General features: G+C 32.3%; 1 protein-coding gene across 10 annotated transcripts in view; it reads right to left on the bottom strand.

Moving 5' to 3' along the window:
- The window catches only part of LOC129807335 (disintegrin and metalloproteinase domain-containing protein 10), a 107,495-nt gene that overhangs the window by 48,147 nt on the left and 44,829 nt on the right, over positions 1-14,519 (bottom strand). For all 10 annotated transcript variants that reach the window (XM_055856541.1, XM_055856533.1, XM_055856539.1 and 7 more), the window contains exon 4: positions 954-1,147. In XM_055856541.1, the coding sequence (XP_055712516.1) occupies positions 954-1,147 (194 nt within the window). The remainder of the gene's footprint in view (positions 1-953; positions 1,148-14,519) is intronic.

A 14,519-nucleotide genomic window follows, 5' to 3' on the forward strand; every position in this document is an offset into this window, starting at 1 on the left:
TATAGCTCGGGTCAGGGGTTATGGATCGACTTAAGGTTTTTTTTGTTTGATAGGTATAATCAACGGCTACAACATACTAAAATTTTAGCCCGATTGCATAAGGAATTTTTGAGTTATTTAACTTTTAAGATTTAAAAATTTTCTTTCTAATAATAGCGCCCCTAGCGGTGGTTTTATGAACTTGCGTTGTTAGAAGGGGAAGTGGCATTTCACGAGAGCTTTTCAAAAAGCCCTCATTTTTTAAATTCTGACAATCAGAACCGGAGTTATGGTCATTTTAAGAAATTTTTTTTGGACCCTTATAGCTCGGGTCAGGGGGGTCGGGGGACCTTAAGTTTGGTATTGATGGAAAGCTCTAAGGCCCAGCTATAACATACTAAAATTTGAGTCCGCTGAATGCCATAGGGGCGGAGCTATTGAGAAAACAAAAAAAGGGGGGTCTTCAAAATGGCGGAAGGAGGGGTGGGGGGTGGGGGGTCAATGCACCATGTTGCAATTTTCATACGATATTTAACCTTTGCCGAAAACCGCAAGTCGATATCTTTTTTAGTTTAGGAGCTATTAAGCTCCAAAGAGCGGCCGGACGGCCGGCCGGACGGCCGGCCGGCCGGCCGGCCGGGAACGTAACTTAGCCCCCCATATATTCGTGATCAGGAAGTGGCGAAACACATTTTGGCCAAGTTTGAGCGCGATCGGAGGACATGAAATTTTGTTAGGATTATAGTAGGTGAGATTGTTAAGAATCTCACCTAATATTTCTATTAAAAATTTAATCTCCCAATCTGACTGCATTTGAAATAAAATCTACCAAGAATTGGATAAATTCTTGAGCAGAATACCAATAATTCTTTATCAGTGTGTCCATCTGCCAGAATCACTCGTATCCATAAATTAACATTTCTAAGAAGTACTGAGGAGAAAAATAGGCAAAGAGGAAAAGATGAGTAACTTACCACTAAATTATCACTAAAAGTGGTCACATCTCTCTTGAGTCTTATGTGAAAATTTTCCCCGTGGGCGTCAAATCTCAGATACACGTAGGGATCTTTGGTGACAGATCGTTTTGCACGATTGTGACTCGCATGAACATGCTTTGTATCATAACTCAGTGTCTCATAGTGCGATATGTATTCATTAAGGCGTCTTCCTGCAAAAAAGAAGAGATAGAACAAGAAAAAATGTCAATAAAATTCATGCGTGATTAGAGAACTAAATTTTAACCCCAGCTTTATTTGAAGAAAAGTTTCCTCTTTTTTTATTTCAGCAAAGAACAGACATTTGCCTTGGCATAGAATTTTATTGATATTTCTTATCAATATTTCTATTGATACCCTCGTCTCTTTCTCTTTGTTCACATTCATTTTTTCTCAAAAAAAAAAATCTATATGCAGAGAATTTGACTCCAAAACAACCAAATGCTACAAGACATTTTTCCATATGTCTAAACACATTTCCGATTGGCAGTGAAAAGCTTTCAAAAAGTCAAAAAATAAGCATTTACTTGAAAATTGGAAAAATAGAACAGGATTTTCGTCTCTATAACAATTTTCACATTTTCCTTTTGAACCATTCACACCTCCTTCTAGCCTTTTTATAGCTGATTTTTCATTCAAGTATATCGAAAACGAGTGAACGTTGCCAAAAGAACTTGACAAAAGATGAACAACTTAAAAAAATTGGTATAATAATGCTGAAAGATTTTTATCCTTTTTTTCTTATTATTTCTCTCCTCTATAGTAGTTTTTTGCCGACCAACTATAAAATATTCATGTGAGAATTTTCCATAGAACATTCAACACAGACTGGCTATTTATTGAGAAGATTTATTGAGTATTTTCTGCGAAAGCTTTCGATTTTCAAGACTTACAAACGCATAAAAAAAAGGAACAGGAAAGAAAGGATGCAATGCGACAATTATTTTCGTTATCTGAATTTTTTCTTTCTCCTTCATCATTCTTAAGAACCCTTGAGACTTCCCTCAAACTTCTCTTTCGTATCCTTAATAAGAAAGTTATCTGATAATCTCGTAATATTTATTTCAGTTATTTGCATAGTATAATGATCAATGTCTGGCAATTTAACTACTATTGCGACTATTGCCTTAATTCTTGTTGATTTATTTTATTATGTATAACACACTATTATACTACTAGAAAAATACAAGCTAACAAGAATTTTTGTCAAATGTAATAAATTTATAAAAGATTTCAGTTCATTTTTTTTGGTTTTTCTACTCACTAAACGAAATAATTCTAATAGGATTCTAGTAGTTTTCTAGTTAAGTCCCTACCTGCCTGCCTGTTTAATTCGATTTCTACAATATTTTTAAGAAATTAAATTATTAAAACCAAGCAGAATTACGCATTAATTCACGCCAGCCTTTCTAGCACTTATGCTACGTCATTCTTGTAGTTGTTCAAAAACTAAATAAAAACTAATGAAAGTATGTCAAGAGAAAGTTTAGAAATTGGGCAACACTTTGTACGTCATAAGGCTTACCATAAGTTTTATGACATAAATATGATGCTCTTTACCGGTCCATGGACCTCTGAGCGTTATAATAAACATTAGAACATTTTTTTGTGTTAGGAGTTATTTATTCTGTTTGTTAATATGTTTAACTTAATCAAGAAATAATTGTGGGGTAGTTTCTACAAAGTTCTAGCAGTTTCTTGCAAGCTTTTAATAGGTTTTACAAAATAAGTTAACACCATAATTGGTTTATGGAGCTAAAATTATATCATCGTAAGGTCTAGTTTCATTTAAATATTTAAAAACAGAAAACACTATTTTAAAGGTGTTCCAATTCAAAGCTATCCCTCTTCCCTTAGGAAAAATAAAGATAAAAATAGATACAAGATCTTAATGTAATCTTTAGCAGTTCGTTTTACTATTATTTTTCGTATTTAACAAGATTTTCTCTTTCATCAGAATTCCAATGACATTTTCTAGTAGTTTCTTGAAGAAATTTTTTTAAAACTTACAAAATTAAGAAGAAAACAAATCAAAGACCTCAACGCAATACTTAACTAATTCATATTAATTTATATTTAAGAACCTGCTCTTGTTACTTCAACAATTTATAGCAGTTTGCTGCAGACATTTTTAAACATCGGAAAACTTAAGGATAGTCTTTACCGATCCGATCTACCATGTCCAATCGTAAAGCTTGTCCTTATTTCTAGAACTTAAGATGATCTTCTCCAATCCGATCTACTATGTCTAAAACCATCTTTAAGCTCTAGAAATAAAGAAAAGCTTAAATAAAGTTAAAACCGAAACAGATCTAAGATCTCTATGTATTTGTAGTTCCTATTTTATATTTAAAAACAAGAAAATAATTAATAATAAAAAAATCATTAATATTTTTAAAACATTCTAGCAGTTACAGAATTTTTTAATACCTTACAGAATAACAAAAAGATCGGAGATTAATTTAATTTTTGACAGTTTTAATATCTATTGGTTTGTATTTAAGAAAACATTCAAATTAATTTTAAAATAGTTTCTAGTAGTTTGTTGCAGTTAAAAAATAAATAAAAATCACTAATGTAAGGAAGATATCATGATTTTGAATTACTTTTTAGCAAATCCGAATTATAATTTTGATCAAAAATAATCAATGACAAATTGTATAAAATTCTAGCAGTTTGTTTTAACATTCAGTTTTATAAATATTTATAATAAAATTTATAATAATACATTTAAACCATTTAAACTAACTCAAACATGAAATCATCACCATTCAGACGAAAACCAGACAATTTTACAGTTCAATGGCATTTCTATCTTCACAATTGTGATTATGCTGTGGATAACGATGATGAGCATTACATAAACCACATAAACTCATCTTCTAACACAATGACTTTGTGTCCAGATGCACTTGATTGTTGTCACTTTCAGCTGTTTTTGTGTCTTAATGGTACTGCTAATTGTTACAATTATTCCACTACTTTTTTCCGGGCGAGGAGAATTTTAATTCATTTAATATTATATTAAAAAAGGGCATTCTAAATCCACAAGCATAATACCATCTTTTTATGCACACTTTGTGGATTATATTCACTCATATAATGAGCCAAATGCTTATGATGTTCTTGAGGACTATTAAAAATGTTTTAAAAAATTTTTTAAAGAGGCAACTTTATAATAGAGAAATTTTTGTGTGCCTCTAACAAAGGACATCATCAACCTCTTGTCTGTCTTTTGTCTCACCATCCCATCTCATATTCACACAAATCCACTTTAACTTTTCCCTTGCGCTTCATTCATTTCATCCCCAAAAGAGTCTGCTTTTCGTGGAAATTTTATCTTTCATCCCATCATACAACCCCCTGTCCCCACTTCGTCATTCAGCCTTCGATGTTGGAGGTTGCAAAAAAAAAAAAACAACATTTTTCCCTATGAAGCAAAGTGAGAGGATGGTAAGTTTGTATGAGAAAATCTTCTGAGCCTTCTGTTATATAATGTACATATGAAAAATATCAACATGTTTAACATGAATTTTGTACAAAGTAAAGGAATATCACGTCTCCATGTCGTCTTCCTCATCATTTTTGTACTTGAAAATCATATATTTATCTACAGTCTGTTAGAAAATTTTAGATACAGTTTGTAATTTATTTTTGTCTGTAGCAAAATTGGAAATATTTTGGTTAATGATTAGAAAAATTTCAATTTTGGTCAGTAAAAAATAGTTTTGATCAGCAAAACGATCGAAAGACAGGTCAATTTAAAACAAGCAGTATCAATTTAATTTGGTCAGTAAGTGATCCTGCAACCTTTTAGACAAGGAAAAAATCATGAAATCAAAATTCACACCCCTTTTTAACTCAAACGCTTTGCATAGAGCTATCTGTCTCTTTCGGATTCTTCTTCTTCTTTTGAACTTCGCGACAAATTTAGTTTAGAAAAAATTTAATTTTACTGGTCTAAAAGGTGTGCCAGAAGCATAAGGAAGTCTAATTTAGTCAGTAGAAAAGTCTACTTAAGTAGGTAATGGTTTTGGCACACCTTTAAATTAGAAGAATTTAATGAAATCAAAACTACCACTATCACTTTCACTATAGAATGTTTTGCATAATATGTCTTATCCTATTCTGTCACACTCAAAATTAATTTGAACTAAATTGAATTTATTGTAATGTTAATAAAAAAGAAGAAAAATGCAAAAGAGTGAGATAGACATAACAAAAACCTTTGAGAAAGAAAGGAATGTGAATTTTGATTTCATGAAATTTTCCTGTTCTAAAAGGCGTGCCAGAGTTCATAAAAATTAAAACCTAGTAGAAAATCAATTTCGGTTAGTAAAATATCATGAAATCAAATTTTGTGTCCCTTTCTTTCTCAAAAGTTTTGCAAAAGTCCATCCCACTCTTTCGGACTCAAAATTGGACTGACCTAAATTTAATGGCAAAAAACAAATGACCAGTAAAAAAATAAAGAAATGGGCAGTAATAAATTTAAAATGAACAGTAAAATATTTAATTATGGTCAGTAGAAAATCTTTACAAAAATGGGTCTAATTTATATATATAGCACCTAAAATTGTTGCAGATAGAATGAAAAGGCCCTTTATTTTTCCTTTGCTAAAATTTGTACGATAATATCACTGTTTCAGATTTGTAAGTTATGTCTCCGGCACAGCTTTTAGATCAGAAAAATTTCACGAAGTCGAAATTCGAAACCCTTTCTTTCTCACATGTTTTGCCTCATTCTTTCACATACCAAATTTCATTGAGCTAAATTGAATTTGGAGTGATGTTTAAAAGAAGAAGAAGAGTGCGAGAGAATGAGATAGACATATACAAAACATGTGAGAATGAAAGGGATGCGAATTTCGGCTTCGTGAAATTATCCTGATCTGAAAGGTGTGCCGGAGCCATTACTGCTCAATTTTATCTTTTTACTGCTCAATTGTACAATGCCAAATTTAATTAAGCGTGATGGTCAAAATACGAGTGCGAAAGAGTGGGATAAACACATGCAACACTTTTAAGAAAGTAAGGGATGTGAATTTTGACTTCATTAAATTTTCCTGATCTAAAAGGTGTGCTCGAGCCATTAGTAACGAATATTGATTTTGACTGGAAAATATCAATTTTTACTGCCCAAAATTGAATTGTTGTGACTTCATCACAACATTTAGATCAGGAAAATTTCGTAAAATCAAAATTTACAACCCTTTCTTTCTTACACATTTTGCATATGTCTATCTGATTCTTTCGCACTCCAAATTCGATTGAGATAAATTGAATTTGTTGTGATGCTTAAAAGAAGAAGAAGAAGAGTGCGAAAGAATGAGATAGACATATAGAAAGCGCATGATAAAGAAAGGGATTCGAATTTAGACTTCACGAAATTTGTCTGATCTAAAATATGTGCAGGAGTCATTAAAGATATAATCTTTCCGTACAGAAGTAGATCTTGAAAAATTCGAAAATATATTTGAAGATTCAAAAAAGAGACTTTCTTACTTCTTGATAATTTCGCAAGATAGCGGAAGTGACATTCTGTGCGAATTTCGAAGTGTTCAACTGTCAAAATGTGTCTTCACATGTTCTGAGGAAAAAAATAGAACAACGATACTTACTGTTCTTGCCCCATTATTTAATCACTTCATAATCACTTATTAAATCTTTTAGCAGCTTTTAGGTGTGATATTTGATAAATTTTCCTCATCTTGTTCGAAAATTTAGTATGAAAATTCGAAATTGAATTTGAATTCTTCGAATTTCAACGACTTTTTGCGCAAATAGAGTTCCATTTACCTTTTATCCAAGACACTATTGGAGAATCAAAATCTACTTCTGTTTGGGCTCAATTAAGCTTTCTTCTGACAAAATTCACCATGTGTTCAAATTTATTATTCAATTGAATAACCAACTAGCCTGTTTAGGCTTCCTCTAATAATTTCGATTTTTATGCAATTTTATACTAAATATGATCATATTCCACATCACTAAACTGTTATTAAGCAAAGAACTTCCTGGATAAAAAGAACACGCAGTGAAGATACAAGAATGTGGATAGAATTCACCACAGTATCAACATGGGAATGTACACAGAAAGAAAGCACAAAGTCTCAAAGCAGGTGAAAAGCGAAATTTTCCCAGCTATGCAAATAGACCAAGAGAGTCCTACTAGCTTCAAGGGAGATCTACCCAAAAGAACTTGACGAATTTCCCAGCACCATTTCCCACGGAAAACTTCACATTACAGACCCAAAATGATGCTTGAAAAGAGGGTTGATTTGTTGCAATATTGAATTGGATATACTTGAAGAGGGAGTTTTCACTTTTTTTTTCTTCTTTTCATTTTCTTTTGCAAAGGAAAAATGTGTGACAATTCTCAGATCATTCAATGGGTGTCAATTTTCTAACCCCCTTTCTTTCTCTACACGGATATATACTTAAATTGTATGTGGTACTAGTCAATTGAACAAATTTAAGAGGGTGCGGTATTTTGAAGTTCTTACACCACCAGTATTAAATTGTTCTGACATACTTCAAATCTAATCGAATTCATGCTGTAAATTCTATCCCCCTTTTTCATGAGATACATATACACAACAAAATACACCCCTCAATTGAAAGAGAAATAACATGGTTCTACCCCCTAACTCCATTTTCAATATTACAATCCACAAAGTAGAGTGGAGAGAACAAAGTATTCTATAGGGGTGGATTTGCAAGGAGGAAAATGTTTTCGAGAGTAAATCTGTAAGCTCAAATGCTGGGAGTTGATCTAAAGCACAAGTACACCTTCATCCATTGGCTAAGTTGAATCTTCCATTTCACCTCCAAATGACCCCAATATAAAGCCAAAAAGGGATAATTGTGATAAAAAAAGGCAGGATGTGCACTCAACACGATGGGAGAACATTTCCTCAAATTCTCGCTGCTCACCAACGTTCACAGTGAGATATTTTAATGTAATTAATGGGGCATGTAATTCAAACTCTTCTAGTGCACAAGAAGAGAAAGGGACAGCCTTTTAGTCATCATGGGACGAAAATAATGATGATGAGAACAAAGAATCCATCGAACCATCCATTCTCTTTTCATCTAGATCAGATACAGAGCTTTTCATCGTCAAGTTTTTCTGAACAGGGAAGTAATAAGGTACTTTTAGGGGGTTAATTACTCGCAGAAAATCAATGCTTTTTCTAATCAAGATATCTCTTTGTGTACAAAAAAATGGGCAACTAAGAACATATAGTGCTACATTATATCTAAATGAAAACTTATTTTTAAATCTTATCAACATCTAAAAGCTTTTGAGTCTCTTTAAAATTATTTGAATTTACATACATTTTAAGTCTTAGAAATACGTTTTAAAAAGTATTTTTTGCTGTTTCCAATCAATAGAATCCTTTATCTTTCCAAATCCAGGACAGTATTCAAAATAAGTTGAAATTTTACGGTTATAGAAAAAGCTACAACTATATAATTCATGTCCACATTTGCATATCCCGTCTGATACAGAGTAAGGGGACCCAGACCTAAGCCCATGATTAACACCTATTTGTCGCCATTATTCTAGGCCTTAACGCTAAAACTCGAACGATACGGTTTAATTAAGGACTGGATTTATCCACGTATACATCAATGGCGCACGAAAGAAATTGTTTCTGGCACCAGGGGCCTCTCGACTCGACATTTCATTTTTCCATAGAGGCACTGGAGACTAACGTCAAGTTTTGTCCTAAAGAGAATTGACTTATCAGTCTGATATATTTCGAAATAGTGCATTAAAAGCCATCTAAAAATACATATTTCACAATGTTCGCCGAAATAATACAAGAACTATGAGCAAATTTGTTTAAGTCACGGTGCAATGTCTGCAAAATTTTTACAAGAAAAAGTGAAAAAAATATCTTTACTTTTTATTGGGCTTGATGAGCCCCTGCTGGAACCTTCTGTTTTTCATTCAAAATATATGAGGGTGGCTGAAAAAAATGCAACAACTAAGACGATGTAGTATCCTAATTTTTCGTTTAACTCTTTTGAAATAAGGACAAAATGGTAACAAATACATCAAAATTTTGGAATATTATCCGTTTTGTTAAATACGATCTTATTTTGACTTAACTATGGTCTTAAATCTGTCAGCCTTCCAAATGCCCTGCCATTTACGACGAAGGGTTTTTTAGTCGTATCCCTGACCAAAAAAATGCCTTTTTGGAAAAGTTAAGCGGTTTTGCATCCGAGATCCGTTAAGTTTATTGTGCTCCAAAATTGAAAAAAACTAAACGTTGTTTTCTACCCGAATCTTGTTTGGTTCATGATTTCCGCGACGGTTCCGAATATTGTTCGAACTTCTAGAATCGTTTACTGAAATTTTAGTATGTATAGCATTTCAGGGGTCGTTCAGGGACAATTTCCAAATACATATTGGAATTCACATTAACGGTGCGGTCCAAAATCCCAGTGGAAATCGATAATTTGCCTTCAAGGAAGTGCAGGCCTTCAAATACGGTAGTCTTTAAATTCTGGTGGTCATTCGTGGTCATTCGTTTTCAGGCGGTAGATACAATCATTTTGTGGGCAATTGAAAAATTTTTCTCATAAAAAGAAAAACGATATTCTGGATCTGACCTTAAATGTGTAAGCCAAGTTACTTCTTCGCTCTATCTGGTATAACTGTTTTTTGAGAATCGATAAAATCTTGTCGTTTTTAGGATTTTTAAGGCTTCATATGTAGGACTTTTTCTTATTTTCGTTTAATGTTTGTTTGCGATATAGGGTGGCGGCATTACTTGTGGCTTCTGTCTTTACTTATGGCCACTTTGTAAAACACTTTACAATGTCACAAAATGATTTCGAAAAACCTCAAAATTAAAAATATTTGTTGTGTTTTAATAGCACATAACATATTTTTTTGGTTTTCTGAATCATTTTCCAACAAAAATTGCGACGTGGCTCTAAGTAAAGACAGGCAATAAGTAATGCCACCACCCTACGCATCTCACGGACCATTTGTTTGCAAATATGATGCAAAATTCGTTCAATACGATAACTAACGATGAAGTAATTTTTTTAGGGGTCCATTAAAGCATTTTAAAATGCTACAAGAAATCTTGCATCCAGATATGTTTCGAAAAATGAAAAGTTTAATTACATAAAGGTTCCAACTGCTCCCAACTTATTCTGTAAAATATAGCGTCATCAAATTGGGAGAAATTTTCGTCAAAAATTGCATTTTAGGCATAAATTTGACGTTTTTACCTACAGCACTGCAAGCAATTTCCTTAAAAAAGCAATTTTTGATGAAACTTACTCCCAATGTGTTCTTTCGTAACCAATATAATGAGCTATAATTGCAAAATATGAACCCGCTGTCACAAGTATTTTGAATGAGATCTGAATCTTGTTGCATTTTTTCAGCCAGTAGTACAAACGGTAGAAGTCACAACCATAGTAATATGTTTTGTTTAGCCAGTGTTTACGAATTAAAACTTCAAAAAAGCAAAAATATATCATGTAAAAACTATCCTCCTAAAAAAATATCAAGGAGAAATAAATAAAATAAAAACCGTAGTGTCGCATAGGGTAAGTGAGCCAAATTTCGACATAGTTGCATGTAAGCGCCAAAATTTCAAGTTTGAAATGTAATATTTTTAATACAAATTTATTTTTTTGTTACTTCTTTTTAAGGAGTATTGTTTAGAACCTTGTAGACAGTTTATCATATTTATTTTCTCTAACATCATTCTTAATACATTATAAAATGAATAAAAATACAGATATAGCTTTGGTGGCCTATTTCGGCCACCTTCTTTCTCATATTTTCTTGCCCTTCGGGAATTCTTCCAATGTCTTTTTCACATCATCTCGTTTATCAGAAGCTACATTTTTTGCATTGTATAATTTTTAGAGTATGCAAAAACTAAAAATTCATGGAAATTCGAGGAACAAAAAAGGTGGCCGGAATTACAACCTGTACGGAATTTGGTACACTTACCCTAATTTATCTCTTGCAAACTATTTTATTCTGTCAGCAACACGGCTGGCAACACTATTTTCATAGTTTCAGTACTCGCCTTTACGAGTGAAAAACAGTGTCTTTTACACATATTTAGTAAAGGACATTTTCTATGAGAGCAGCTTAAAAGTAAGGAATGAAAGACAGTGGTTAATTCGGGCTATAATCCACGCTTAACCCTTTAACGACGAGACACTTTTTGCGGACTGAAAATCAACAATAAAAATTAAACTGAGAAACATAATCAATGATAAGTCTTACATCTAACTTTGGAAAGTCCAACAGAGTCTGATTCGGTGTATTTTGTGGTTCTATGACAGATAGGGACAAAAATAACCCAAAAATTTAAGTAATTTTTCTGGCAATAGCAATGAATAATATTTTTCGCTTTAATGAAAAATATTACGTATGAGTACTGTAGTTTATATTGCCAAAAGGGTTTTGCTTAAAAAATTGTAAGTATAAAAAATAAATAAAATCAATTATGAATTTGAGAATTTAAAAATTCGCCATTTTTGAGCTTAAATATGGAGCGATATCAAATAGCTAAAGACTTGCAAAAAATATTCTAGATTCCTTCAACCGTTTACTTTACAATTATGTACAGACATTAGAAAAAAATAAATTTAGGTAGTCAGGAAAAATTATTTTCTTTATGGGACACCTGTGTTCCAATCGTCCTTAAAGGGTTAACTGATCAGAGGCGGACGAGAGACAGGATAGGGCTTCGATACTGGCTTAATTGAAATTAAATCTTAGTTAGTTCTACGAAACTGCATCCACATTTTAAGATTTACTAATTGTGAAAAATTTTCTTTTAAAACACTAATTTTTTATGAAATTCTTTTAATTAAACCTTAAAATGTAGGTACAGTTTGCTGTGTAAAAATGCGTTCAAAACATTAAATCTAATTTATTTTACACTGATCTTAAAACTAAAACACTTATGGATTTTAAACTCTGAACCACCCTAATAGTGTAATAAAATTTGGTATATTAAGAAGGAAATTGCTGAACAAACCAGCAATTCACTAAGAAAAAGAGAAGAAAAAAAAAACAACAAGAAAAAGTAAGCAGATGCATCTGCTCATATTCACTAAGTATCTCAAGCTGTTCAAGAGCAACTGAAGAAAATTCCTTCAGCAAGAAGTGGCCAGTTCATTCACATGAAGTACACATGAAACAGGTGTCCATCAACCAACATTTAATTCTTCATTTTATACTTTTAATTACCAAAGAAGTAGCGACAAAATAAAAAACAACACTACCAGTTGTATGTGTCTGTTCTTTGAGATATAAATCAATAGTAACACGTGACTATTTCTTTTTCAAAATGATTACATTGAAGTGCTAGTAAAAACCTTCCATTGTTATATTATCCAATGAAAATTGTAGCATTGACGGCAATTTGACGCGCCTTCATAAAATGAAAAATAAAATTCCACACAAAGTCTAAGAAATACATTTTCGAGGGTATGTTTCAATTAAGATTACGTATTTTATGGAGGAATCTTCTATCTAGATTCATTCTATTCCCCAATGGAATTTTGGAAAATGCTTTTCCTCATGGAAAAAGGTCCATGAGAAATTCCAGGAAAATTTTCAGTGACCACTTTAAAGGTATTTTCAACTTTGAAATGTAATTGAGAAGATACCATCCTGCTTTTGATCTATGCTCTTGCAGACTTAAAAGATAGAACTATTATATAAGCAAAATAAATATTTAGGATTAACATTGAGGGATCGCTACAAAAGCCAGACGGAATAAATTCGTCCTTCATGGAATCTTCAGATATTTTCACCAATTCATCAATTTACATTTGTTACCTCCTGAATTTTCATTTGGACATCGATTCAGTGAGTTTGAGTTTTCTTTTCTTTTAGTATTCTCACGTATTTTCCATGAAGATACCTAAAAATGTAGAAACAAAAATAGCAAGGAGGAAAAAAAGGAAGAAAAACCGCTAAAACATCCGGGGAAAATATTTACAGGAAACACCGTTAAAGTCCATGGAAAAGATTTATTGATTTATTTAGATAAAAAGCTCTCGAGGGTAGAGTTCAATTGAAGATTTTCTTGCGAAGAGAGAGAGAAAGAGAGAGCGAGAGAATGAATAAGCTTTTCATAGTCAATGAACCTGCTGTGAAAATTTGTTGACCTCCATAATAAAAAAGTATACAAAGGAAACTTGGGGTGAAAGAGTTTATTCATCTTGTGATTATTTTCCTTTTTTTCGAATCTAGCCAAATCAATTGACTTTTCTTTCACTGTTTGTCTTTTATCATTTATCACGCACAACCTCTCCTGAATTTCCTAAGGATTTAACGAGCACTTGAGCACTTCAATTATAAAATAATCAATAAAATTTTGATAACATTGCAATATATCGAACTATGGGACATGGAACACAATTTGAAGTTAATTTTTGATCATGGCTACAGAAGTTGTCTGATTATTATTGCTGCATAACATCGGATGCTATGGCTAATTGGTAGTTGTTGTGATGGTAACATTTATTTCAAATAAATCCTCTGGTAAAACCAATTTGCAATTCCCACCATCAGATACATACAGAACATATGTCCCGTATTCTTATTACAGGGGCACAACTCGGGCTACAAATTCACTTTAAGTGGAACACATATGGAACACCTTTAAAATTTCTTTCCTTCTTTAGGACTTAATGAATCAGAAAAAAAATAAAGAAAAAAGAGAACAAAAAAAAAATGAAATTAAAGATCTTTCACAGTGAATGAGCACTGTAAGATTAAACAGAATTAAACTCAAACTTGATCCAAAAGAGCGTGAAAGAAGTGCACAAAAGTTGATAATTCAAATGGACACTTAGTTGCTATTTCCCAGCCAAACTTGAGTGAGTTTGGCTCAGATATGAACTAATATTTATAACAACATTCTATCTTAGGTCTTATATTTGTTGTTCAACAGATTAGAAAAAATTAGAAATGAAAGTACAATTTCAGATTCTTTATAGATGAAATTCTTTATTTTCACTTTTTCACTGCTCTATTTTTAAGTTATAGTAAAAATGGACACAAACCGTGTGACATTTGCAATTATCTTATTGAAAATAAAATGAAAGAAAAGATATTGGACCTTCTGTAAAATTTAATGTAGTCTGCAAGAACGTTAAATAAGATCTAGGGGAAGGTGGGGCTACTTTAAGCAGTAGAACTACATTGATAAACGATTTTTCCGAATATTTCTATAGGAAGCTAAGCCCTACAATTCTTTTATTTAGTTACACAATTGTTTTGTAGAGCTGAATTACATGCTTAGATATTGCCTAAAAATTATTAAATCTTATGAGAACAGATGACCGTCGGGGAACAGACTGAAAAAGGTTTAGAATCCGAACTGAAAGCTTTGGATAATATATACTTTTTCCTGAGCGACTCCATACCCCCGACACACACTTGTTCTCATAGGACTTTGTTTTAGGGTGGAGTAACCGCCTATCGTCATTTTTAGGAAAATGTGAAATTAATTAGATTATGACTTTTGTACCCTG

Source organism: Phlebotomus papatasi, chromosome 3 (genome assembly GCF_024763615.1).
Source record: "Phlebotomus papatasi isolate M1 chromosome 3, Ppap_2.1, whole genome shotgun sequence".
Taxonomy (NCBI): domain Eukaryota; kingdom Metazoa; phylum Arthropoda; class Insecta; order Diptera; family Psychodidae; genus Phlebotomus; species Phlebotomus papatasi.